This window comes from Sphaerodactylus townsendi, linkage group LG04 (genome assembly GCF_021028975.2).
Source record: "Sphaerodactylus townsendi isolate TG3544 linkage group LG04, MPM_Stown_v2.3, whole genome shotgun sequence".
Lineage (NCBI taxonomy): Eukaryota > Metazoa > Chordata > Lepidosauria > Squamata > Sphaerodactylidae > Sphaerodactylus > Sphaerodactylus townsendi.
The window spans coordinates 156965072-156992697 of NC_059428.1; the positions used below are offsets into that span (position 1 = coordinate 156965072).

Sequence of the window (27626 nt, forward strand, 5' to 3'; positions counted from 1 at the left end):
GGCAAAGAATCTCCAGGATCCTTGACCAATCTGGCCTCGAGGAAAATTCCTCGCAGATCTCAACATGGTGATTGATGGACATTCCCCTGAGTATGTAAGAAAGCGTCACCAGAGCTGAACAGGAACTCACCCCTTCCTGCCCTTCCTCTTATCAGATTCAGGAAATGACAGCATTTCTCAGGGAAAACGGGATTTGTCATGTTTCAGGTTATGGCAGGGTGGGGGTGCAAGGTGGGGCGGAGTCAGTACTATTGGGGAGGAGTCAGTACTCTCGCATGGATGTCCAGCCTTTGTTGTCAGCTGTCAGGATATCTGACCCTCAGCTAATTTAGAACAGTGTGGTAGTTGTTGTTTTTTTTCCCAAACACATGTCCTCTTAGTCAAGTCTTGGAAGTCAACTGTATCTCTAAATCTTGGACTTGCTTGAAAAATAGGCAGACCACCAGTGCTACACTTAGGAGAAACTGAGAAGTTCATTTTGACTCTTGAAGCCAAGATATTTGGTTATGACTGTTGGCAGTAAACTCTCTTCTATTCAGCAGTAGGAGAAACAGCCAGGGATGGTGGGTCATGGCAGAAACACATGAACGCAGGATCTCCCAGTTTTATCACTTGTAACCTTGGAATAAGCTTTAATACAGATTTAATACACCATGGGATTTGAAAATAAATCTGCTTTTACATGCTGGAGTCTCTCATTTTAAACGGCAGCCCTAAGTGTTTGTCCCAGAAGCTGAGGGCCATTATATGTATAGTAATTCCCATTTTGCCTCACAACAACCCTATGAAACAGATCAGGTTGAGTGAGTACATGAGTCTCAAGCTCACCCAAGTACATTTCATGTGAAGTGATTTGAACCTAGGCCTTCATATGACTTCCTTCCTCCTCCATCACAACGGCCTGTTAAAGGGGTGAAGATCAGCTCCGGTCTAAGTCACAGCAGGTCAAAAGAGGACCCGTACAGAACTATACAGAAAAAAAATTGTGTTTATTGTTGGGTGTGTGTGTGTGTGGAGGGGATCCAATTCTTGCTTTAGAAAAAGAACTATTGCTTTTCCACAAGGCAAAGACTTGTCAAAAAAAAGGAAAAAAGAGCTACAGTCAATAGCAAGATACTCATTCTTCTGATCAATAAATTGTACCGTGAACCAGCCTGTCAAGCTATTTTGCTGGAGTGTCCTAAGAGCACTTCCTTTCAGCTGCTGGCCGACCAGGAATCAAAGACCATCTTAGCAGCGACTGTGTCTTCAATTGCCATCCCTGAAAGAAGCGACAGAGCAGAAATCAAAGTCGGTTCTCCTGAGTGCCACCACTGTCAGTAGAATTTTTTTTTATTTCTCCCACCCTATGCCATACAGTACTTCTGGAAGTAAGGGGACTGGGAAATGCACATCTCACGCGCAGGAGGAAAATATTCTGGCTATTCTGAGCTTTGTACAGTCAAGCCACAGAAGAGCTGTGGACAGAAATTTCAGCCATTCTTTTTTTAAAATAGCAGACACTAAAGGTAAAGTTTCCCCTTCAGTCGTGTCCGACCCTGGGTACCACTGCAGGCAGTGATTTTATAGGCAAGCTGTTTTTGTGAGGTAGTTTGCCATTGCTTTCCTTGACTATTCTTTACCCCCTAGCTATGTGCTAGGTACTCATTTACCAACCAAGAAATGGATGGATGGCTGAGTTGACCATGAGCCAGCTGTCAGGATATCTGACCCACAGGGGGCTCGAACTCCTGACTGTGTGAGTGGCAGTGCAAGCACTTAACCACTACACCATGCAGCAGACACTAGAGACCCCAATTCAGATGAGGACTGCAGCTCGGGGTTTGGAGGAGGTTCGGCCTTCCCCTCAGTGCTACCATATTTCCTCCAACTTCAAACAACCCTGCAGGACTGTTATTTGCCACACTGGAATAAATGTGCAAGTCCCTAAACGCCCCCTTTCCCCAGGTTCTTGTTACTAATTGGATCTCACACACCTGTTATTTAAAGGGGGGGCAGATCAAGAAGGTTCGTCTGCGGAGTTCCTGAACAATTATTAAACACGTGCTATTTTTTCTTCATTCAGTATTTAGGTTAGATGGGTTAGAGGCAGTGGTGGGATTCAGCAGGTTCGCACCACTTCGGCAGGAACAGGTTGTTAAAATGGTGCTTGTAAACAACCAGTTGTTCAATTATTTGAATCCCACCACTGGAACCAGTTGTTAAATGATTTCAATCCTACCACTGGGTAGAGGCAAAATAATCAACTACCTTGAACCTCTGGAAATGAGAAGTTAAAAAAACTGAATAAAGGCTGACCCAAAAATATGAATTATGGATTTAAATTTGGGGGAGGGATGCGGGTCTTAGATCTGGTCCAGCATGGGTACACTCCTTTACGTTGTCATCGTATGCTGATGTTAATCTCTTTTGTCAGTTTCTTTGACCAGGAAGGAGGAGCAGTTGTCTGGCCGCTAATTACTCACATTCCCAGCCAAGGAGACCCTCATTGGGAAATAATTGGGCATTGTCTTCTGTAGCCCTTCAAGCTCCTCGGGAGGCTTATTCTTACCCAGAGATTTGAACACAGTCGTTTGCTCACACAGGGCCGGTTTCGTTCCCAGCAACACCTCGCCCAGCTCCGCAAAAATCTTCGCCTGCAAACAGAGATGGATTGTTTGGGCACCTATCGACGGAGGCGGTCCTGAACAGGCTTGGAACATTGCCGGGGAGAGATTCGCCAGTGAGTTTTCGCGATTGTTTGCAACTGGACTTCCCTGCGCGGGCAAGACAGTCCATTCAGGAATGACTGCTATGGTACCACAGCATAATATCCACGAAATATCCATAATATCCACAGCCTACTAAATTCCTTCTATAGGCCCTTAGGGGCTCTCAAAGGATGATGGCTGCACCTTTTCTTCCTTGGCGAGTCCAAATGCCACACCCACCAGGGTTTCCCTGAACAAAGAGGCAACTGAAGGAACCAACCCAAGTACAAAGAATCTAGGAGGCACAGGCCTCCTATATAAGTAACATCACATGGTGAGAACAGCTACTTGGACATTCCAAAGAGAAATGCTGAGAGGACGCTCGGTAGCTTGTCAGCTGGGTCTTCCCAGGAAGAAAGAGGCTTTGAAGCTATCATGGCCATTCAGAAGCTGTGACCACAGCTAGAAGCCAGTGTGGTGTAGTGGTTAAGAGAAGGTGGATTCTAATCTGGAGAACCGGGTATGATTCTCCACTCCCCCCCCCCAGAGTGGCAGAGGCTTATCTGGTGAACCAGATGTGTTTCCACACTCATGCGTTCCTGCTGGGTGACCTTGGGTTAGTCTCAGTTCTTTGGAACTCTCTCAGCCCCACCTGCCTCGCAAGGTGTCTGTTGTGGGGAGAGGAAGGGAAAGGAGCTCATAAGCCACCTTGAGTCTCCTTACAAGAGAGAAAGGTGGGGTATAAATCCAAACTCTTCTTCTTCTTCTAAAACATTTTCTCTGGGTGCAGATTATACTCTGCAGGTCTGGGAAACGGGACGGCCTCATTTTTGCCACCTGCTCTGCTGCCCCCCCCCCCCCCCCCCCGAGCCCCACAAGCTTAAAGGGAGCTGCTTTCTGGAAGCTTTTACCGCCTGCCGTGTTCTCTTTCCCTCTGTGGATTAGTCCGTCGTTGCCACGCAGATTTCTATTTTTGTACTTATGTATTTTGCCCTGACCTGGATAGCTCAAGCTATATCGTCAGGCCTTGGGAACTAAGCATGGTCAGCCCTGGCTGGTACTTGGATGGGAGACCCCCCCCCCCCCAAGGAAGTCCAGAGTTGCTTGACAGATGGCAGCAAACATCTCTGGCCTTGAGAACCCTGCTGGGCTGTGACTCGACAGCATAAAAATGTATTTATGGCTTGTTGCTTTCTTATAAGCTAAGCCACTTGGAGTCCACGCTCAATGGAGGAAAGCAGGTTAAAAGTATTAAAAAATGCCGGTGGATCTGGGATGACTTCAGGTGTTTGGTAACCACGGACAGCTTTTCAAGGAGAAGCAAATCCCACTGAGGTCAGCAAGACTTATTGAACTGGTATTGTCGAAGGCTTTCACGTATTTCACTTCTTTCCCAAGGGCTTTCCCTTCACCATTTTGCGCTTCTTGCATTGTTCAAGAGGGAACAAACAGAGAGCATCTTTGTCAGGGACAGGCCCGCCATCTGTCACATAAATATGGGATTAAAAAAAAAGCAACTGAAGCAGTGACAGATGTTTAAAATTTGGGGACTCTCAGGACTTTCGTTTCCTTCAGTTCCATCTCCTTGATAAGCCGTAGCAGTCAAATACCAAGCACAGGCTCTCCCTGCTTCTGGTCTCTTTTTTGCAATGGCCCCGACTTGCAAGTTTTACGCCTGCACAAACATAAGAAAGCTGCCTTACACCGAATAAGTGCATTAAGCCTCATGCTGACGGGCAGCGAAGTTGCCAGGGACTGAAACCGAAATCTCTACGTCGAGTGGCCAGTTCTTTCATGTGGAACCATATCCCTCCCTTTAAACCACGCCCCAAAGTTGCTCCCAGGAAGGATGCTAAAGGTGTCGCTCGTCCACAGGAGATTATTCGAAACGGTAACACCAGGTTGCCTCCAGAAAAGACATCCAGATTTCAATCGATGTCGATTGCTTTAAATGAGAGGGGAAGAGAAAGTGAGACACAGAGATGTACAACCCTCCCTCTGCTTACCCCAGATAAAATAACATCTCCGGATTCACGCAGAGCGGCTTCTTTGGAGTCCACGTACAGGACAGAGTCCCTCATCACGTCATCGTCCAGTTCCCGCCAGTCCGGCCTGCTCGCGCCGATGGCTACAAGTCAAGATAAAACAAATCTGACAGAGAACGCACTCATTCTCCAAGATGGAGAGGTCCAAGGGTCACAGATGATGGGAAAGTATCTTTGAATCCCAGAACTTCAACAGTGGGGCCTAGTTTAGAGATGGTGGTAGAGAAATTCTGTTTCTACTTAGATTTTCTCAATGGCTTAACTTCAGAGATTTCCATCTACAAAACATCAGCAATGGTCTTTGACTCACCAAGGACAAGGGTTGTATGGATAAGACATTTAAGTGAAATGTTTTGGGTTTCAGTCTTACAATATCCTTGGGGAGTAGAAATAATTATTCCATGGTTCCAGCAGGGATTTGGAAGCTAAGTCCTCAGTTGTGTGCATATTTTCAGTCCACGACTGTTTATTAACACACATACTGTAATCACTGTGCCACCAGGTAGATCTTCAATCCCCATTCTGTCATTTTGGGACAGTAACACTCTTCCAACCAGGCCTACCTTACAGGGTTTTAGTGAGGATAAAATGGAGGCGAGAAGACCTTTGGGTCCCCCATTGGGGCAAAAGGCAGGATACAAATGAAGGAGATAAAAACTAATAACAAATATTGCACAAAAGCAGGGCCTTCATCGGTCTTTTCAACAAGATCTCTAGCATGTGCTCGTTTCGTAATCCTCTTTCCCGATCCCAGGCAGATTGTGGCTTTTTAATTAAATATGTTGTAATTAAATGAGGATCTGGCTTCGTCTGTCTCTTTTCAATGAGATAAACAACTTGGAAAAGAAAGGCTGGCCAGGAACAGAGTTGCGTGAAAGCTTCTGCAAAGCAGAGGACTTGAGCGTTCATCAGAGAAACCTACTCGAGCGTCACTAAAGGGTCACCGGGGGAGAAAATACAACATGGAGAGGTGGCAGCCCTTGTTTATAAGGGTTGCCTCGGGGAAGGAAGACGCTAATTGCTCCTCCGCCGGGCTCTTTTCTGTGCCTCTTGAAAACCTTTCAGACAAAGCCTTCAATGGAGTGTGAAAAAGAAAATTGAATGACATGTTCTCCCTTCCCCACTGTTTTTTGCTGCAAATCTTTTTCTATTACCTCCGAAACAAAAGGAGCACAAAGGGGAGCACCAGTGAAAAACAAGAATGGGTCAAGGGAGTTTCTGAACCCCACCTAGCATTGGAGGCTCATCATATGCCTAGAAGACTGAGTCGCCACTATTCTTCCTCCTGGCCCCCTAGAGGCATTGTGACTGGGGGGGGCGGGGGTGTCAGAGAAACAGACAGCATAGTGACTACACGGCTGGGCTAGGGTAAGGGTCCCCAAAATGGTGCCCAGGGACCTTTTCTGGTGCACCTTTTCTAGACCACAGCAAGCGTTTTTAGGAAATGGGTGAGGCTGGGTAGGGCTTTTGCTCAGCAAGGTTTCTGACTGGCTGTGCTGATTTTTGAAAATATTGCTTTGGCAGCAGCTGCCACCACAGCACAAAGATTCGCAATGATCCGGAAATTAAAACTGGTCCAACATGCGGCGGCTCGCCTGCTCACAGGAGGCGCCTTTCGAGAACATATTCAACCTGTGTTCCGCCGCCTGCATTGGTTGCCGGTTGAATTCCGAATCATCTTCAAGGTGTGGGTGTTGACCTTTAAGGCCTTACGCGGCTTGGGACCCTCGTACCTTTGGGACCGCATTACCCCATATGTCCCAGCTCGACCTCTGTGCTCAGCAGAGGCCAATTTACTGGAGGTCCCTGGCCCCTCGATGACGCGGCTGGCCTCCACTCTGGCCAGGGCCTTCACGGCTCTGGCACCGGCCTGGTGGAACACTCTACCACCTACTGTCCGGGCCCTGCGGGACCTTGGAGAATTCCGCAGGGCCTGTAAGACCGAGTTGTTCCACCGGGCCTTTGGAGAGACCAGCCGCTGAAGGTGCCCCAACCCCCTCCCCACTGACTCCATATTTATTTATTTATTTATTTATTTTATTGGATTTTTATACCGCCCTATTCCCGAAGGGCCCTAATACCATCAGGACCCATTATTCTGTTCTGGGAGGGCTTTGTAAGGGTTTCATGGGACGCTGTTTTAGGATATAACTGTTGTTTTAAAGTTTAAACTGTATGTATGATTTTATATGATGTTTTATATTGTGCACCACCCTGAGCCCCTCGGGGATAGGGCGGTATATTAAATTTAATTAATTAATTAATTAATTAATTAATTAATTAATTAATTAAAATGTGCTACTGAAGTTAAGCAGTGGCCGTCGTTCTGTGGCTGGTTCCGCCTCCTGCAGCAGCCATTTTGCAGCAGCCAGTATATTGATGTGCTCTCCATGCTGTGTGCAAATTCCAAATGTGCCCGAGGCTCCAAAAAGGTTGGGGACTCCTGGGCTAGGATCTCGGAGGCCTGAATCCCCACTCAGTCGTGGAGGATTGCTGAGTGACCTTGGGCCAACCGCGTAGCCTCACCTACCTCACAGGGTTGTTAAAAAGGGGAAGAGGAGAATGACATAAGCTGTTTGGGGTCCCCCTTGGGAGGAAAGATGGAATATAAATAAAGTTAATAAGCTACGGGGATGTCTACAAAGAACAACAAGGGGAATACAAATAGCGCAGTTCTGTCACTGGGGCAAGACCTCACCAGTCAGAAAGAAGCAGCATGTGGAACCAATTTCTGACCTTTAAACTAGGCGGAAAACGGGATCAGGATTTAATTATAGTTTTATTTCAGGGTTAACCCTTGGAGCTCTGCATTAAAAAGCAGAAAGTAACACAATGAAAAACCAGATTCGGTAAGGAGGGCACCAGTTGTATCCACCCCCACCCAGAGGTGGGATCCAGCAGGTTCTCACAGGTTCCCAAGAGTAGGTTACTAATTATTTGTGTGTGCCGAGAGGGGATTACTAATTGGTGATTTTGCCACGTGATTTTTGCCTTAGTTATGCCCCTCCTCTCAGCAGTACTGCACAGAACTTGAAGCAGTCTAGCAGGAGGTGCACCAGTATGCGTGGCAGCCTGCACCTGCGTGCATTCGTTTCCCGCCCAAGGACTGGCGCAATGGCTGCGTCCTTGCCACAGCCCCGCCCACGAATGCCCCACCCCCAGAATGTCTGGCCACGCCCCCGTCATGCCCCACCCAGCCCCATTGGCGCTACGCCACAGTTTGAATCCCACCACCATGGGAACCTGTTACTAAAATTTTTGGATCCCACCCCTGCCCCCACCCCCCGGGGGGGGTTGGCAATTGGAAGAGGGACTCCTACAGTTATTTTTAAACTCCTGGTGCTGTATTTATACAAAGACCTGCTGTGGAGCTGCTATTAAATGCCTTACACAAAGGTTTCACCCATTGCAACGGCTTTTAGTTCCACCTGCATACTCATGGGAATGTGACAGATTCATTTTCCCCCTTCCCATTTTGCCTTCTTGAAACCTGTTAATCTGGACCAGCTAATCCTTAACGGCAATAATTAAAGTACCGCAGGTGTGATTATTTTTACATGATAAGAGTTTTTATTACCAGCTCAACGGTTTCACAGTTCTCAAAGATGGGGTGAGTGGGGGCATAGTGCTTGAAATAGCTGCCTTGTAGCACCCAGGTACTGACAGGTATTAAATCACCTGAGCCAGAGGATAAAACCAGATGGGACAGCATCCACAGGTCTCACAATGTTGGCAGGGGCTGATGGGAATTGTAGTCCACGAACATCTGAAGGGCCAAAGTTGGACACCTCTGGTCTAAAGCAGGGAGCCCCTGCCCCTCCTATAGCCGCACCAGTTATTCAACAATAATTTTAGTGGCAACAGAGGTAGAAACAGTAAGCAAAGTGTACTTTACCATTGATATGGGCCCCAGCTTTCACCCATTCTCCATGTAAGATTGGTTCTGTCGCCATAGTGACTGTGACAATCACATCTGCCCCAGCGACAGCCTCCTGGACAGTAGAGCAGACTTGGACCGGCCTTGCCAGCGAGCGGGCAAATTTCTCGGCATTCTCTTTGGTGCGATTCCACACCCTCACCTCCAAGGCGAATGAACAAAACAAAACAAACATGTTTGGACAGTTAGCAACTGAGCGTATGATCCTGGCTGTATGATTTACTTCCAACGCTACCCATAGTCTGCTACACGACCCCAGGAGGACCCTGGAATAAAGGGGGATTTCATCAGTGTGTAAAGTTCTGGGCAGGTATGTAATAGATTTCCCTCTATGATACACCTCTGAAGATTCCAGCCACAGATGCAGGCGAAACGTTAGGAACAAGAGCTACCAGACCACGGCCACACAGCTCGGAAAACTCACCACAACCAGTTGAATCTGGCCGTGAAAGCCTTCAACAATATACTGGGCAGGTGTTCGTCCACAAGGAACCATTCCACTGGTAAGCTGTAGTCACAGAACTAAGGAAGGGGAGCTAGAGCATCTTCATGAAACTACCTGGATTCTGGTTTAAGGATCACCTATCAGAGCACCTCTTTTAGATGCTTTGTAAAAGGTGTTTTAAGAATGAGAAAGTTGATGAAGGTACAGGATGGTAGTCCAGTCACTGCACTGTGTTTTTGAGAACACGTGTGCTGCGTCTACTCCCCCACCCCTCGAGATGGTTTCATTGCAACTCTGACCTCCTTGAACGAAAACAGCTCCATGAAGATCTCATAATGGCTGCGGGCTTGAACTCCAGCTCCGAGGATACAGAGAACCTCAGAACCAGCTGGCATCAAAAGCTATAAGGAACAGGAAAAGAACTGGTTGTTAAGACGACCCTGTGCCAAACTGACAGCTTCGACAGATGCTCAAGTCGAGACCCTCATTCTCCCACAGAGACCCTTCATTATAATTTGATAGTCCTTAGAGGCCACAAGGTATGTCTCATGATATCAGTATTCAAAATCCCCAGTACTAGAAGTGGTCTTCCTTGCCGCAGGGAGAATAAAAAGTTAAAGCGGAACTTGAGGATACATGCCTGCACAAGAAATCTTGCGGCAACGCACGTGTGCTCCCATCATGCAGAAGATGCCTTGTGCATAATCGGCCTATGAATACCGAATTACAACTTTCTAAGCCTGTTGGCTTCATTGGATTCAGAAGGGAGCAACTGTGCTTGGAATAGGACTTGTTATGAACTATTTGGCCTGTAAACCTCAGTCGAACGTTACAGAAACCAACTGTGGTGGAAACTCTAGCTTGTTTGGTTTATTGGCTTGTCAATCACTCAGGTTTGGAATGAGGAACTGGCCCAGTTCAACCCCAAATATTTTTTTGCGTTGAACATTCATTATCGGTGAAGTCTCAGTACCCCCAAGCGACTCAATACCCACAGCAAAAAAAAAAAAAAAGCTTCCAGAACTTCTTCAACAGCTTTGAACTTGAAAGCAGATACTGAAGAATTTCTCCATACAAAGGCTCTCTGAACAAAGACTTTGAAGAAGAGAGCCTTTGAACAGGGGAAAGGACCTGCTAATTTGAGAACTGCCCCTGTGATTTTTCAACAGACATTAATTCTGATCGGGTTGAAGTGCCGCCTGGAAAACAGGCTCAAGGAAAGGGAAAGGGGTTTGTAAGCTCCTTTGAATCTCCTTACAGGAGAGAAAGGGGGGGACATAAATCCAACTCTTCTTCTTCTTCTACTAGAAACTGAGGGTCTAGAAAAAGAAACCTACTGGCATTCTCAACAGAAAACAACACAAAGGAAGACCAGTGAGATGTGTATTCATCCTGCTATTAAACTGCAAACTGCTCTAACCGACTTGAGTTTACTTTGCACTGATCTGCTCCAATCTGGATGAACATACAGCAGCTCCAGTCCCTTCACCAGGGGGGGAAATTCCACTGAGTCAAATCAATTTGAGACCCATTTATCTTCATGCCCTGAATCCTGACTTCCGCCAACTCGTTCTCTTAATGCGCGAGGCACATCACTCAAATTGCAGGGCAAACAGAAGGAAGACAACGAGAATCATCCCCGCGCTTTAATCTGACTCCCAAGGAAATCTCCTTTGCACAAATCCAGCGTGCCAACCCAGGAACTGGCCCATAATGCTGTGAAATCACTGGCAAGGGTTGAAAGGAGAGGGGGGTTGACCTGGAACAGAAAGGGGAGGCCTTTTACCAGCAGAAACTGCTTTGTATAGCACCAAACAGCATGAACTATGGCGACACCCACCTTAGTGGCGATTGCAGACACGGCAGCTGTTCGCTTCTCTGTAATGACGCTGCCGTCCATGACCTTTCAAAAGAATAACGAGAAGCAGAAGTAGAATAACTCAGCAGGATGAAAGTTTTCCCCTTGTGTAAAACCAGACGTGCAATTAATGGTCCATTTGCTTCTGAAATCTATCGATCCCATCTCCGTTCTGCTCTCTCATCGTTTATCCTTTAATGCCATCTTGCCAAGTAGTTCAGGCTGAGAATGTGTGGCTGGCGACCCGGGAGAGGCCCCGCCTCCGACAGCAGCCCTTTGGGGTTTGGCTCCACCTCTTGCGGCAGCCATTCTGCTGCGGTGTTCGCCACTCCCTCTCTAAATTTCAAGTTTCCCACAAACTCTAAAAGATCGGAGGCCCTGGATTAGATTGTTGGGAGGTGCGGGTTCAAAGTCTCACTCTGCTACAAAGCTCAGTGGCATAGTGGTTAGGAGCAGGTGTACTCTAATCTGGAGGAACCAGGTTTGATTCCCAGCTCTGCCGCTTGAGCTGTGTAGGCTTATCTGGGGAATTAGCCTGTGCACTCCCACACACACCAGCTGGGTGACCTTGGGCTAGTCACAGTTCTTCAGAGCTCTCTCAGCCCCATCTACCTCACAGGGTGTTTGTTGTGAGGGGGGAAGGGCAAGGAGATTGTAAGCCTCCTACAGGAGAGAAAGGGGTGATATAAATCCAAACTCTTCTTCTTCTCTTCTCATTGGCTGATCTTATGTCAACCCATTCCCCACACCTGTCTCTGTCTCAAGCTAACCCACCCTGCAGAGTTGTAGTAAGGATGCAGCAAAGGAGGGGAAGAACCACATCTGATGTTCCTGAGGGACAGGGTTAAAGCACAAGACATTGGCAAACCAACCGCCCAATTCCTTTAGGGCCTAGAATCTGAAATCAGCTCCGCATTTCCAGTCTGTTCAGCACACCAGCTACAGGCATGTTGGAGATCCGTTTCTACCAGTGGTGACCTGCTGCACCCCCGCCTCACAGACTTACAGCTTTTAGAGTCCCATTGGTTGGATCCAGTAACAGAACTGTTGCTTGGTGTGAAGGAACAGAAGGGTCCTTGGGGTGTTCATAAAAGGTCACCAGCTTGGTGGTCAAGGCGTCATCCTCTTCGCTGTAGGCAGGCATGACTCCTAAGAACCTGCAGAAAACAGAAGGAAACCTTTGAGCGTTTCAGTTCTGTCTCCTTGGGTGGCGACACAGCTGGCACAAGTTTCAAGAAATTCATTAAACTGAAAAGAATAACCCATTTCACTCCTACCTCAGGACAACTCTAGGGGGGGAACATAATTCTTTAATGGGCTCTGGGATACCACAACTGATTACGAAAAGACATAATAATATTCTTGGTTTTAATTTTTAGTATAGCTGAGGCTTTTCGACCATGCAAAGAACAAGTTTCAGTCGACTTCTCGACAACCGCAGAAGGGAGGAGAAAGGTTTTCCTTTTGATCATGATGAGCAGCAAAATCCTAGAGATAATTTTCTTCAAAAGAGATGCCCAAACTGCTTACCAGGCATTTTTGCAAAGGGAACATGCCAGAGCTCTGTGGGCATGTTCTGAAATGGAAAACCCTACCCAGAATAGTCAAAATAGAGATGCGTCCCTTCCTCTACAAAACCTCGTCTTTAACCACTGTGACTCTCAAGACAGATGTGCTCCAGTTATCTACAGAGCCAACTGAGTGGATGCGTGGAAAATCACCGCCAGCTTTTCCTAGCAAGGTGCGGCCTCCTTTAACAGCGGCTGAAATTAAAAAGCTGATCTTTGCAGAAATGGCCCTGCTGAACTCCTGCCTGACCTTCATGTAGGTGTCCAAGGTACTGAAGCCTTGCCAAAAAGGAAAATCAATAAGGAAGTGGAGGGGGGGAGAGAAAGAGGAGACCCCCAAAGACAAAGTTGCCAACTGACCAATTTGGGGGCAAAAATCCGTGTGCCCCCCCCCCCTGCTCTGGTGCCAACCATTCAAGGGGCAGAAGTCAGGGTGAGAATCTCTGCAGAATAAAAGCAAAGGACCCTTTCGGAATGGAGGCTGCAGCCCGCCCCTTCTTCTCTCCCTTCTCACCCGTTGTACTTCTGGATGGGGACCACGGTGCGCACCGGCTGGGCGACGCCTCCCTCGGGGCCGCGGGAGAAGTTGGCCAAGGCGGCTTCCAAGGCGGGGATCAGCAGGGCGGCGGGGGGGAAATGCTCCTCCACTGCCTCGGCCCCCAGCAGCAGCGGCGGCGGAACTCCCCGACTCATGGCAGCCGCCGTCCAGCCCAGCAGCAGCAGACCACAGCACCAATTCAGCCGCTGCCGCCGCCTGGATTGCAGACCACGCCGATCCGCTCCGACCGGCCGAAAGTGCAGCGCCGAGCACCCCCTAGTGGCCAGCGACGGTGCCAACCAATCAGAGAAGCCGCCTCACTCACTCATGAATGAAGCCGCCCCACGGTTTGCGAATGGGGAACAGGCGGGATCGCTCAGAATCCGAACCCAAGACCCGCCCGATGCTTGTTCCCGCAAGCGCGCTCTGGCAGCTTCCCAGCGCTCCAGAGCGGCATGTTTGAAAGGGGGAAAGCAAAGGTTGCCATCCTCCAGGTCAGGGCTGGAGATCTGCCAGAATTGCAACTGATCTAAATCACTTATTTACTTCTCCTGGAGCAAACAACTGCCTTGGAAGGTGGGCTGGGTGACATAACAAGACCCTTCCTCTCCCTAAACCCCAGCCTCCCAGGCACTGCCCTCAAATGGCCAGTATTTCTTTTTTAAAATATTTTTTAAAAATTATTTTATCATTTAGGAATACATATTAATTGGCAGACAAAGTGATTCCAGTAATAACAGGATAAAAGATAAACAATGTACTTAACATTTGTGAGTGATAAATTACATAAGAAAAAGTGGTTTAAGATTCTAGGACATAAATACAGTGCGAAAATATATACATACACACATAAACATAGATAAATGATAATAATAAATAGGTTAATAATAATCTTAAGAAAAAGAAGAAGAAGAGTTTGGATTTATATCCCCCCTTTCTCTCCTGCAGGAGACTCAAAGGGGCTTACAATCTCCTTGCCCTTCCCCCCTCACAACAAACACCCTGTGAGGTATGTGGGGCTGAGAGAGCTCCGAGAAGCTGTGACTAGCCCAAGGTCACCCAGCTGGCATGTGTGATATGCAGATAACAATAGGATTCTATTTTGAGGGTCAGAACTGTATAAGTAATGTAATAAAGGATCCCATACTTTATAAACATCCCATACTTTATAAACACCCTGGGACACAGTGATTAAATGCTTGAGAAAGACAATGTCAGACATGATCCTGAGGAAATCGCCAGTATTTCTGAACCCAGAGTTGGCAACCCTAATTGAAAACTTTGGGGGATGGGGGGAAATTATGGGAAATGTATTCCATGACACTTGGGCCCCTTCTGCACATGCAGAATAATGCACTTTCAATTCACTTTCAATGGACTCTGCAGCTGGATTTTACTGTGCGGAACAGCAGGATCCACTTGCAAACAATTGTGAAAGTGGATTGAAAGTGGATTATTCTGCGGAAGGGGTTTTGAGGATTTTGTTTTGGGCTAAAACAGGCACATAATCATCAGCAGAGGAGCCGGAATGTTCTTCAGGACTATGGACAGAGATCACAGCAATCCAAACCAGTGTGGTGTAGCGGTTAAGAGCAGTGGACTCTTACCTGGAGAACTGGGTTTGAGTCCCCACTTCTTCATATGAGTGGCAGACTCTAACCTGGAGAACCAGGTTCGAATCTCTACTCCTCCGATTCTCTGCTCCTCCACATGAGCAGTGGACTCTAATCTGATGAATTGGGTTTGATTCCCCACTCCAATCTGGAGGACCAGGTTTGATTCCCCACTCCTCCACATGAGTGACAAATTCTAATCCGGTGAACTGGGTTTATTGGCCTGCTCCTGCACATGAAGCCTGCCGGGCGACCTTGGACTAGAACTCCGAACTCTCTCAGCCCCACCTGCTTCATAAGATGTCCTTTGTTGGGTGAAGGCCCCTTTGAGACTCCTTAAGTAGAGAAAATGGGGTATAAAAACAAACTCTTCCTCCTTCTCTGGCTCCGAGTCAGGCAGTGAAAGTGCAGATGAATTACATGGAAGAGGGTCTGTAGGGCTTGGAGTCAAAGATGGTCCCATCTGTTGGTGCCTGGAAGGGGGCTGCATTCTTGGGGGGGGGGGGGGCACATTCAGACCTGTCAGGCATATATGCGGACCATATGTGAAAAGGAGGCCGCAGGTGAATCTGCCACCACAGAAGAGGAGGCATCAGTGCCATATGTGAAGGAATTTCGAAAAATAACTGTTGAGGGGGTTTAAATTTGTTGCTCGGGCGTTGCATTGAAGGGGGGGGGCATAGCTGGTCCCCTGGAAATAATACTTTGGTTAAAAGTCACTTCATCCAACAGAGAGCCCCAAATTCTCTCTCCTTTCTGGTGCAGAGAGAGATGAAAAAGACCAGGCAAGAAATCCTGCCAGAAGAAATGACCAATTTCGAGCTAGAAGGCGAAAAGGGAGAGCGGGCCTTGAGGAATAAGGCGGGCCTTGAGGAATATGGCGCCTCTTTCCTCAAGGGACATGATGGTTTAGGCGGGAAAAGTCACTAGGACCGCGCTCTCTTCAGCGAAAGGACTCTTGACGGGCAGCCGGCCTGCGCAGGCGCAGTCCTACTATGTGGCATCGTTTGCACCTCAAGGCTATTTCAGCGGCGACAGCCGAAAGGGAGCCTTTGTCTCTGTTAACTGAAGAATCCCCTAGGGCAATGACACTCTCCTCGTTCCCCGCATATGGAGTCTTCACCCAGCTGCACTTGGGAACCGGAAGTGTCATAGATTTAGCAGCGCTTCCCCGTGCCCTAGGGGGAAAAACCCGGAAAAGCCTGCCTGTTTCTCTACGGCCCTGCTGCGCGGTGCATGCCGGGAAAACGAAGTCCTCTTCCTGTTGTGCCATCTTGGTTTCCTCCTTGGGAGGCTGGGGGATCTGGATGGCGGCGATGAAGCCCGTCCCGCTTGCGGCGCGCTGCCTCTCGGTGAGGGTGGGAGGCCTGGCGGAGGGGGACCGAGGTGGCGGAGCCGGGCAGCCGCCTGGGTAGGGATGCCGAGGGGGAGAGGGCCGAGCAGGGCGGCAGCGACCTTGACGTGGGCCTCGTAGGAGGGAAAGAGGGCGGTAGAAGCTCTTCTCTGGTCGGTGGAAGGTCACGCACCCCGTAGTCCTACCCTTGAGAGGCTAGATTTCTGCCTGCAGGGTCTGGTCTTTGTGCGTTTGTAATCTAAAGAGGAGGATCGTGGGGTGGCCATCTAATTGGCTGGTTTATATAGTGCATTTTGATTCCTTCCTTCCTGCAAAGCGCTCAGGGTGCAGACATGGTGCTCTCCCTCTTTTTAATCCTGAACGACAATCTTGTGAAGTACGCTATGAAAAGAAAGCCACTAGCCCAAGGTCATCCTATAGATTTCAGGGTTCTCTTTCCCGTTTAGCCTAATGACAGCCCTGCAAAGTGCATTGGACTAAGAAACAGCAAATAAAGGTCAAGTTGCACCTTAAAAATTAACATTTGTTTTAACATCACAGCCCACACCTTCAGATATGCAGTGATTTGCAAAAGCTCGTGTTTAAATAAATGTTGGTAGTCCATATGGTGCTGCAAGATTTTTGTTTAATTTTGCTACAATAGATTAACCCTTTGCAATGGCCAGTGTCACTTAGTTAGCTTTTGGCGGGGTCTTGTGCTGAGGACTTCTTGGCTGCCCCATGACTCTGGAGCTCTGTTCCCCTGTTTGTGCTGCATTTAATTAAAGGAACGTTGGCAGGACACTTGATTTGCTGGTCAGAATGTCTGTCAGTGGGATTGGGGGGTAGAAACTGGGCTGAATCTGTAGGAGGAATAAAACAGTAAACACTGCATCCGAAATCATTGCTTAATGATTCAGCGTTTCCTTTAAAAATAAGAATTTCATGTACTGCAAAGCATCATATCCGTAGCTTTAATAGGCAAATGGAACAAAAAGATTTTTGTTGGTTGTGGTGGCTTTTCCGGGCTTGGTTTGGTGGATCTTGTTCCTAATGTTTCGCCTGCATCTGTGGCTGGCATCTTCAGAGGTATATCACAGAGAGAAGTCTGTTACACACTGTGTCTAGATTTTTGTTTCAGGAACAGTTTTTACCGAGCTTGCGAATTGAAACACTAATTGGTTGTGACCTTGTAATTTCTTTTGGTTTTTTTCTTGCTAGAAAAGGTTTTATTCTCTCAAAAGTGCGCCAAAAGCAGATGCCTTTTCCGCAGCAGAACGGGCAAAAGTTCAGCTACATCCTCAGGATCTTGAGGTCAGTGCAAAGTAGAAATTTGTTTGCACCTTAGCATTTGTGTCCATTGGAGGAGGTGGCAATAAAGCATCACCGGGTAATATGGGTCCTTTCTGCACTGCACAAATAAAACGTTTTGAGATAGGAAAATACAACATTCCCTCTGGAATTTCTGCGCAGATTTTAGCTGAGAACCCATATTATTCTGCGCAGATTTTAGATGAGTTTTGGAAATGTTTCATTTCTGCCTCAAACCATTTTATATGGGTATGGTAAACTAGCAATCAAAATGCAGTCAAAACAAAACAAAAACAATTCTTTTTGAAATGTTTCCAAAATGTTTGGCAACCGTTTTATATGCTTTGTGCGGGGAAAAAACCCAAGGACATCTCTTTCCCCTTCTGAATGCAGATCACAAAACTACCAAATGGCTTGATCATTGCCTCTCTGGAGAATTACTCTCCTGTCTCAAGAATTGGGGTTTTCATCAAAGCAGGCAGCAGGTATGAGACCACTGCCAACTTGGGAATAACACATCTGCTCCGTCTTTCCTCCAACCTGGTGAGTTCTCACCCTTTGCTTAATTGCTTGGGTTTGGCCTAGATTATAGGTTATTAGGGATCTTTAATGCATGAAATATGTTTCTCTTACAAGCATCTGCTTTTTGTGCGGAACTAGAAAAGAACTATGCAATTCTTCTAAATGTACTGTTGCACCCTTCTGAACCCACTGACTTCAGTAATGTTGGAAGTGTGTAATTCTGCTTAGGATTATTGAATTAGTGTTCCTTATTGTACTTTACTCCAATTTTACCTGGAAGTGATGTGGGGGGCTATTTTGGGCAGTTGCTATGCTTTTCCAAGAAGAGTGATTCCCAATTTAGAAAAGAGAAGCTCTTGATCTCTACTGCTTTTAAATTTCTGTAGAATAAATAATAATTTAGTGCTGTCCAGTTGCAGCTGACTTATGGTAACCCCTCACGGGCTTCAGATAGGAGCCTGGTGGTGCAAAGTGGTAATCTTCAGTACTGCAGTCATATCCTGAGTTTGATCCTGATGGAAGCTGGTTTCAGGTTGTCAACTCAAGACTGACTCTGCTTTCCATCAGAAAAATAAGTACCCAGCTTTCTGGGGCAAAATTGCAGGTTACCAGGGAAGGCAGTGATAAACCACTGTGTAAACATAGTCTGCCTAGTTAACTTCGTGATGTGACGTCCCCCCACTTTTACCTTCTACCATGGAGTTTTCAAGGCATAAGATGATCAGAGGTGGTTTGTCATTGCCTTTCTGCATAGCAACCCTGGTTATCTTTGGGCATTTCCCATCCAAATACTAACCATGGACGACCCTCTTAGCTTATGCACTCTGATGAGTTTGGGCTAGCCTGGATTATTCAGGTTGCTTTTCAGTAGACTCAGTGGCCTCATAGCTACATTAATTGGTTTGCTGGACGTGACTTATTCATTATAAATTATTAGGAGTGCTAACATTGGTTATGTAGCGTATCTCTAGTTCACAAGGCACAAAGGGTCAGGTTTTTTAGACTTCACTGATACCTTGATGGCATCTGTTGAAAGTGTCACTATGGTTTTCCGTAGACCACAAAAGGAGCTTCGGCCTTCAGGATAACTCGGGGCATCGAAGCAGTTGGCAGCAACCTAAGGTAACCTACTAATCTATGTCATGAAATAATTAGTTTTGCTTTTCCCTGTCCCCTGTAATGGAAGAGCATCCTAGTCTGCTGCAGTGAGTACTCTAGGTATTAACTTGCATAGACTTTTTCCTTGCAACTACCTACAATATTTATACCGTGTCGCTAATTGTGTACTCTGCATTTTAACTCTGTATTATTGCGTTGTTCGTCGGACAGTAGATTGAAATCGGAGTCGCGATCCAGTCATCTCATAATGACATAACGAAATACGTGCCTGTTTTTCTTTAGCGTGGCCTCTACCCGGGAGAACATGGTCTACTCGGTTGAATGCCTGTGTGACTATGTGTAAGTTCTTGGAATTAATTTCCAGCCCCCCTTTGTACTGCTAAAACCGCATCAGGTCCATCACAACAGTGGTTATGGTTTATGCCCTCTGGATACCCAGTTTGTTGTATATTCCAAACCACAGGTAACTGGTCACAACTTACCTGTAGACTGGTTCTAAAAAACATGTAGTGTTTATTTTGACCTTGTCAAAATGTTAAGTGTAAGCTTGTTAGAGCTCTCTGTCTTTCTCTCTCTCCTGCTTCCCCACAATTCTCTCTTTCTTGATTCTGTAAACTCTTCTAGACATTGGAGTTATCTAATAGTTAACCTGGAAAGGAGGCAGAAGGGATTTTGTTAGAACGTTTGAGAGTCAGCCTTCTCATCCAACGAATGTCTTGATTTGAAGACTGCTACCAAAACACTGTCACTTGGTTTGTTCTAGCCCTTCCTAATATTTCCCCCCTTCGTTTGTTCAGCGATACCATTATGGAGTATTTAATAAACGTCACCACGGCGCCAGAATTTAGACGTTGGGAAGTGTCTGAAGCTCAGCCGCAGCTAAGGGTCGATAAGGCCATTGCCTTTCAGAACCCACAAGTTTGTAAGTGTCTCTATGCTATTTGATTCAAGCATGTATACGTTTTAAAAGCCAGTTTGGTGCTTGTGAATGAGCGAGTTGTTCTGTAACTGGATGTCACGTTAGGATGCATGAGGTGAAGCCTATAGAGCAGGGGTAGGGAACCTGCGGCTCTCCAGATGTTCAGGAACTACAATTCCCATCAGCCCCTACCAGCATGGCCAATTGGCCATGCTGACAGAGGCTGATGGGAATTGCAGTTCCTGAACATCTGGAGAGCCGCAGGTTCTACTATCGCTATAGATGTCAAACTTCGTGGCCCTCCAGATGTTATGGACTACAGTTCCCATCATCCCCTGCCAGCATGATGCTGGCAGGGGATGATGGGAACTGTAGTCCACAACATATGGAGGGCCGCAAGTTTGACACCTGTGCTATAGAGCATTGCTTCTGTTCATGTTCTCTGAAACATTTAAATTGCTTTCGTACCAGTGATGGTTTGTGCTGGGATCGGTTGCCGGGCAAAGTAGCTCTGAGGTGTGTATTTCTGGTTCTTGGGACCAGCAGCTCTCAGTGCCAAGAAGATTTTCGAAAGCAATTTTTTATTTGACTGGAGGATCTGCTGTTTCTGAAGAGCATGGTGGAAAGCCAGAGGGCTTGCAGAATTGCTTGAATATGCCAGAAGCTGCTACTGATAGACACCTGGCTAATATCTGGGCTGTAATAAACAATTCTGCACAGAGGGTACTTTAAACTGATTGGACTGCGCCAGAAGAGAGCTTGAACAGCCCTTGTGTCCATGGACCTTCACATAATCAGAGCCTTTCCTATTCAAGGGCTGGGCAGAGCTCTCTGTGAGCTAAAAGCATCGTGTTTCTGCAAGCCACAAAATGTTATCCTCACTTCATCATTCCTTGGGCAGGTGTTCTCGAAAACTTGCATGCGGCGGCGTATCGGAATTCCCTTGCCAATTCCTTGTACTGTCCGAACTACATGGTTGGGAAATTTACATCGGAACAGGTAGGACCCTCTTATAGCTCTTTGCCCTTTCTGGGTGTGCAGGATTACGTTAAAGAAGTGTTCATCAACACAAAAGGTCCTTGGGATGGCTACCAGGCATGCCACGAAAACAACGTATGACTTGATATAAAGCCACTGGAAACCAGACAAGTGGATGGGCCATGAAATAGTAGCCATCATAAGAATAAATATACCTGCGAACGACACACGAGGCTTAAAAACTAACATCAAAATAATGTTTTTAAAAGGCCGTGAAGTCTAACTATGTCAGAAGTTAGCAGAAGCCATTAAAATGCTTCAAGCAAAGGTCTGGTACCAAAAAAATCCTTTCAAAATGGGGAGCCTTGGAAGTCTTCAGAAATGGCAGAACGTTTCCGCCAGAACAGTTGCTTATCGCTCGTCCTTTTCTCCGTCAGTGTCCCATCCTCCCCAGCCCCTGAATTCTGGAGCTGTAGAGAAGGTTTGTCCCATTACTCCATTACTGGGAGGTGTTCAGTGTGCTTTAGGAATGTGAACATAAGAACAAGCCAGCTGGATCAGACCAGAGTCCATCTAGTCCAGCTCTCTGCTACTCACAGTGGCCCACCAGGTGCCTTTGGGAGCTCACATGTAGGATGTGAAAGCAATGGCCTTCTGTGGCTGTTGCTCCCAAGCACCTGGTCTGTTAAGGCATTTGCAATCTCAGATCAAAGAGGATCGAGATTGGTAGCCATAAATTGACTTCTCCTCCATAAATCTGTCCAAGCCCCTTTTAAAGCTATCCAGGTTAGTGGCCACCACCACCTCCCGTGGCAGCATATTCCAAACACCAATCACACGTTGCGTGAAGAAGTGTTTCCTTTTATAAGTCCTAATCTCCCCCCCCCCCAGCATTTTCAATGAATGCCCCCTGGTTCATGTGCATAGGTTGAAGAGCTTCACTGGAACTCTGTTTCCCAGAATGCTTCTGCAGTGTTCAGGGGCATTAACCATGGAGCTTGCAAATCAGTGTTCCTTGGCCGTGTGTTCTTTTGCAAAGCCTTCTCAGTCAGAGGCAGGTCCGTATCTGCTAGGATAAAAAATGCCATCTCAATTAGTGGGGCTTCTGCTGCAATATTGAGCTTATCGGTGTGGGACCAGGTTAGCTCCTGTTGCATCTGCGTTTTCTGAAAGTATTTTCCAGTGCCGACAATGGTACACCCTGTAGCTGCTTTCATTGTCTTCCCGGTGCCTGCAACTTAAGCTTTGTCTTTGTTCCATTCCAGCTGCATAATTTTGTACAGAGCAACTTCACAAGTGCTAGGATGGCTTTGGTCGGTCTAGGTATGTAAGCTACCCTTTTGGTGTCTTATGGCAGTTTTTAAAAAAAAGTTAAATCCCGTGGCTTTCTTAGCAGTTTGCGCTTAGGCAAGGCTCGGGCCACCAGAAAGATTGCTTCCACTAGTAGGGTGGATCCAGCTCAAGAAACAGTTCCCCTCACCTCCCCGAGGCCCAGGTCCCCCATTCTAATATGATTATTGTTTCACAGGAGTCAGCCACGCTGACCTAAAGCAAGTTGGGGAGCAGTTTCTCAATATCAGGCGGGGCGGATCACGCCCGATGAAGGCGAGAGCTATATCGCGGAGGTGGTACTTTTGTGTAGCCCGTCTCTCTTGGTATCAGGCAGCTCCAGCCAAAAGCGAAGCGGCTTAATTTGCCCGAAGACTAATCGCGCAACTGTTGGAGTCATGGTAAGGAGAAAATTTTAAGAAGGCAGAAAGTGATCAGAGCAAACAGAGGCTAAATCACAAGGCCCCAAGTGGTAGAAGAAGAGGAGGAGTTTGGATTTATGCCCCACTTTTTCAACCGTAAGGAGTCTCAAAGCACATGTGTGCAGGGACAGTGCTGGAAAAAAATGGCCAGACGGGTAGTTCCGTCGCATGGGAGCAGATGTGCCTTCCCTTTTCATGAGCACTTCCATGAGAACTGGTGAATTTCAGAAGTCGCTCAGCATAGCAGCTGTCCTTGATCTCCAGGTAGCAGTCAGGCTTCCTGAAATGCAGCTTTAACAGGCCTGGGCTCTTGGGAACTCAGCGCAACCATTCCCTGGATTCCACAGCATTGTACACGGGTTCACTGTAGAAAGAGTTTCTCCCCCTTGGCAGAAAGCTTCAAACCTGCTGCCCTGTGATTGGCTAGTTTCTAAGACCTCCCTTTCCAATTGGCTCAGGTGAAATCCGAGACCAGAACGGCGACAGCCTGGTCCACGCGGTTGTAGTAGCAGAGGGAGCGACCATGGGAAGTGCCGAGGCAAACGCCTTCAGCGTCCTTCAGCATGTCCTTGGAGCGGGGCCTCTTGTTAAGAGAGGAAGTGGCATTACCAATAAGCTCATCCAGGGGGCTGCAAAGGCAACAACTCAGCCATTTGATGTGAGTACAGCACTGACTTGTTATAAGGACTTTACGTACTTAGCCAAGGGCTGGCTAGCCAGAGTGAGGCAGAATTTGCATCTTAGGATTCTGTAACAGTCCTACAAGAATAGATCTTGTTTGATTTTTTTGTCTCAACAAACAAGACTCAATACACCGGGAAGGCAGATTTATTTTATTTAAAGGCTGCCCTTCCCCATCAACAGACATAGGGCAACTGATTTTGCACTAGTTGCAGGAGAGACATGGAATCATAGAATCATAGAGTTGGAAGAGACCCCAAAGGGCCATTGAGTCCAACCCCCTGCAATGCAGGAACACACAATCAAAGCACTCCTGACAGATGGCCACCCAGCCTCTCTTTAAAACCTCCCAAAGAAGGGAGACTCACACCACACTCCGAGGGCAGTGCATTCCACTGTCAGAAGCAGCCCTGACCTGCCAGGAGAAGCTTTTAAAGTGATGTTTAGGTGGAATCTCTTCTCATCCTTCCCCGCCGAACCCACTTGACTCCTGAGATGCCTAGATCTCTGGAGCGTGCAGAAGACAAGCTTACTCCCTCCCAACATGACATCTCTTCCAATATCTAAACATGTCACCTCTTCACCTTCTCTTCACCAAACTAAACATCCCCAGCTCCCTACGCCTCTCCCTGTAGGGCATGGATTCCAGACCTTTTGCCATTTTGGTTGCCCTCCTCTGGACCCATTCCAGCTGGTCAATATGGAATGGAGTTTCTACCAGCATTTTTGCACGGCAGCAATGTTCACAGACAAGACCCGGTTATTTCTGCTTAGACATTTCAGTCTTGGGTCTTCATAACCACCATATATTTAACGGGAGGAATGTTTGTTGTTGGCATATGTTGGCTGAAAATATTCTCACCTCCTCCCTTTCAGGCATCAGCATTCAACGTTAATTACAGTGATTCAGGACTGTTTGGCATTTATATGCCGTATCCCAGCCATCAGCTGCTGGAGAGGTAAGTAACTCATTGGTTGGGAAAACAGATGTTGGGGAAAAACGTCTGCCTCAGAATGTGAAGACTGACTTTAGGATTAAATGTGTGCATTAGGATTTTTTCCCCCATAATTCTGACAAACCAGAGTTTGATCTCACCCTTGTTTGCTTCAGCAACCAATAAAACGAGGGTTCTTTTGCTCTCTGGGCTGACAAAATCGAATAGTAATAACAAAGATTTGCTCAAAGGGATACTCGCGGTTGATGAAAATCTTGTTGTGAAGCAGCCCTGTATGGACAACTACTTTATCCTAGATCACAGGTGTCAAACTTCATGACCCCTCAGATGTTATGGACTACGGAAGTTCCCATCATGCTTCTGCCAGCATCATTCTGGCGAGGATGAACAGAACTAGAGCTGAAGAATCCGCTATAACATCTGGAGAAACTCTGGTGGCCCTGATAGATGGATAACCTTATTCTAGATGGATAAACTTGGTGTTCAGCGGTGTGAGCTGGGAGCAAATACAATAACAATATGGAGTTTCATTTCAAAGGGTGGAATGGATTCTGCCTAGTGCAGCCTAAAGCCACCCTGGGGAAAGGTGCCCTAGAAGACAAATAAATATATTCTTCGTCCCTTAATCTAGGTAATCAAGGCTTCTTTGAACCAAGTGAAGGCAATTGCTCAGGGAGGACTCACTGAAGAAGAGGTCAGAACAGCCAAGTAAGTGTCACAGATGTAGAGGAAGAGTTTGGATTTACACCCCACCTTTCTCTCCTGTAAGGAGACTCAGAGGGGCTTACTAACTCCTTTCCTTTCCTCTCCCCACAACAGACACCTTGTGAGGTAGGTGGGGCAGAAAGAGTTCAGAGAGAACCGTGCCTGGCCCAAGGTCACTCAGAAGGAATGTAGGAGTCGGGGAAACAAATCTGGCTCACCAGATAAGCCTCTGCCACTCATTTGACGGAGTGGGGAATCAAACCAGATTACTGTTACCCACTATACTGTACTGGCTCTCCATAATTTTTACCCCACGCTGGCCGTCCATAATTATAAACTCCCGCCAGACCTTGTTCTTCTGTCAAGAACCTGATCTTCAAGACAAGTGTTTTATAATCCTCGGTTTTGTTTATTTCTCTTTTGGCAAATGTGTGGGGTTTATTCAGGAACAAAGGCAGGGCGGGTTACTTGTAAGAATTTCTTTAAAGCCATGGCAGAGTTGCCGTCTCTGATCAGATTGCGCAAAGCTTTCGGTTTCCCATAAACCTGGGAAAACCAGCTAGGACCTGGGGGGATAGTAACGGAGTAAATAACATATGCTTTAATCTCTTGGTACTTTTTCAAGCCAAGCAGTGAAACATTTGGTGCATGTAAAATCCGTTTACTTCGAACTGCTAAATACATGATTTTATACAGTACATGATCTTGACCATTTCTCAGGTCTTGTTTCACTAAAATTCTGGTTTTGCTCCTATACATATATACAAAGCTGTTATCTTCTGACTCTTCTTCTCCGCATGTGGCATTCTTCATGTTGCCTGCTCCGAAGCACGTGGCATGGTTTTTCCCAAGATACCATATATGCTGGCTTTCCTACGATTCCTCCATTTTGCAGTCTTTGGAAGACGACACGTTCTCCTGGGTTCCAGATAGTTTATTTCGATTTTAATGCCTTCAGTTGGGAGGGGTGTGATTAAAAATGAAAAGACGCCTCTAATACTGAATTTCTACACACATAAAATATATATTAAAAACATATTTTTTGGACTTTCTGTCGCTCAGGGCCAAGATAGATGTTACGGGGGGCATGGATCCGGCCTGTGTCTGCCATAACGCCTGGTTTGGCTCTGAGTGCCTGCAGAGGGTTGTGGGGGCAAAAGAGGGTTTAGAGCAGTGGTGGCGAACCTTTGGCACTCCAGATGTTATGGACTACAATTCCCATCAGCCCCTGCCAGCATGGCCAATTGGCCATGCTGGCAGGGGCTGATGGGAATTGTAGTCCATAACATCTGGAGTGCCAAAGGTTCGCCACCACGGGTTTAGAGGAACAAACAAACAAATTGAGGGGCCCAACTGCCTCTTGGATTAAGAAGGCATTCCCCCCACACACAGCAGTGTGTCTCTGGGAGCCACAAAGAATAAGCCGTATTTTGCAGCATCCATTTTTTGTGGGCCTGTTGTGGAGTTGGACATGAAAGCACAACGGGGCAGTGTCTTCCCTCGTGGCTGAAGCTGTGCCCAGGAACAAATTTGGCTTCTGGGTCCCTGATTCTGTTCCAGCTGCTGCCGAGAAGCAGAGGGGAGGGGGGGTGTCACTGAAGTTGGGGAGAGCTCTCTGTTTTCCTTTGTCCTGTTTCTGCACTGCTGGTCACACGAGGGTGGGCTGGAAACCGGTCCTTGCTGCTCAGTTTTGACTGTGGGCCAGCTAGAATCTAGCTGCTCTCTCCTTTTCACCGCGGGCCGTGTGTCCTCTAAGATGGGGGGGGATTTTTTTTTCCGCACACAACTCTGGTTGGGATGTCTTTGAGGCTTGCCAGCTTACTTTTATAACCTGCACGTCTGGTTCCCAATAAAAACAACACCAAGTCAGTGTTTATTTCTCGTGAGAGAAACAATGCACAGCGGAGTACAGATTAAGATTCTGATCTGAGAGCAAAACACAGCTCCGGCGCTTCTTATTTACCATACTCACTGTCTTCCTCCTCTGCAATTGGACAGAAACCAGCTGAAGGCAGCTCTCTTGATGTCGGTCGAGTCCTCCGATGGCTTGCTGGAGGAAATCGGCTGTCAGGCACTGGCGTCTGGGGCGTACGCGTCACCTGCAGCTGTGGTGGAAAAGATTGATGCTGTCACCACTGCTGACATTGTGAATGTAAGTCATGCTCCAAGAGGTCGTGTAGTTTCTCAACAGTCGTAGCAGCTGTGTCTTTGGACTTAGAGAACAATATTAGGGAAGGGAGGGAAACTATTTTATGGTTCCTACCCCTGCCCTGGACTTCATTACCATAAGGATCCTAATTTTTTGGGAACCTGGAGTTACAAGAAGATAAGCCTGTTTGATATGGTGACAGCCACACCGTGCCTCATCTATAATCTTTCTGCTTCTTTTTACAGGCCGCAAAGAAGTTTGTTAGTGGGAAGAAGTCAATGGCAGCCAGCGGGGGCTTGGCAAACACCCCCTTTGTTGATGAGCTGTAGGAAGCCAGAGGCCGGCCGAGAGGAAGAAGCAGGTCAGACCCGGCTCCGAGGCAATTACATTAGAATCGCTGTACTCAACCTTCAGTCTCTTATTTATGGTTCTAATGCTGGGGGCCTGCAAGCTACCCTGCCTATTTACATACACTGAATAAAACATAGAGTACATATTTCTTTATTCA

The 27626-nt window shown here is 47.1% G+C and overlaps 2 protein-coding genes across 3 annotated transcripts; one reads left to right on the plus strand and one right to left on the minus strand.

Annotated features, from left to right (window-relative positions):
* Positions 1-970: 970 nt before the first annotated feature.
* On the minus strand, positions 971-13326 carry CRYM (crystallin mu). 2 transcript variants are annotated; one of them, XM_048495333.1, is made up of 8 exons: positions 13058-13326; positions 11982-12132; positions 10958-11020; positions 9417-9518; positions 8631-8814; positions 4697-4818; positions 2552-2636; positions 971-1261 (listed from the first exon to the last, which is right to left on the minus strand). In XM_048495333.1, the coding sequence occupies exons 1-8, from the start codon at positions 13234-13236 to the stop codon at positions 1197-1199; spliced, it is 951 nt and encodes a 316-aa protein (XP_048351290.1). In that variant the 5' UTR covers positions 13237-13326; the 3' UTR covers positions 971-1196. The 2 variants fall into 2 exon arrangements, with proteins under 2 accessions (XP_048351290.1, XP_048351289.1); XM_048495332.1 differs by having other exon boundaries at positions 2552-2756.
* A 2583-nt stretch (positions 13327-15909) lies between these two features.
* Positions 15910-27622, plus strand: LOC125432013 (cytochrome b-c1 complex subunit 2, mitochondrial). The gene is given in 16 exon segments (XM_048495310.1): positions 15910-16046; positions 17249-17341; positions 17732-17881; positions 18918-18982; positions 19262-19318; positions 19777-19901; positions 20800-20897; positions 22142-22199; positions 22405-22487; positions 22489-22501; positions 23086-23285; positions 24185-24232; positions 24235-24267; positions 24896-24972; positions 26968-27121; positions 27364-27622. Coding segments are annotated over 16 exon segments (1383 nt in total). The 5' UTR covers positions 15910-16001; the 3' UTR covers positions 27448-27622.
* The last annotated feature ends 4 nt before the right edge of the window (positions 27623-27626 follow it).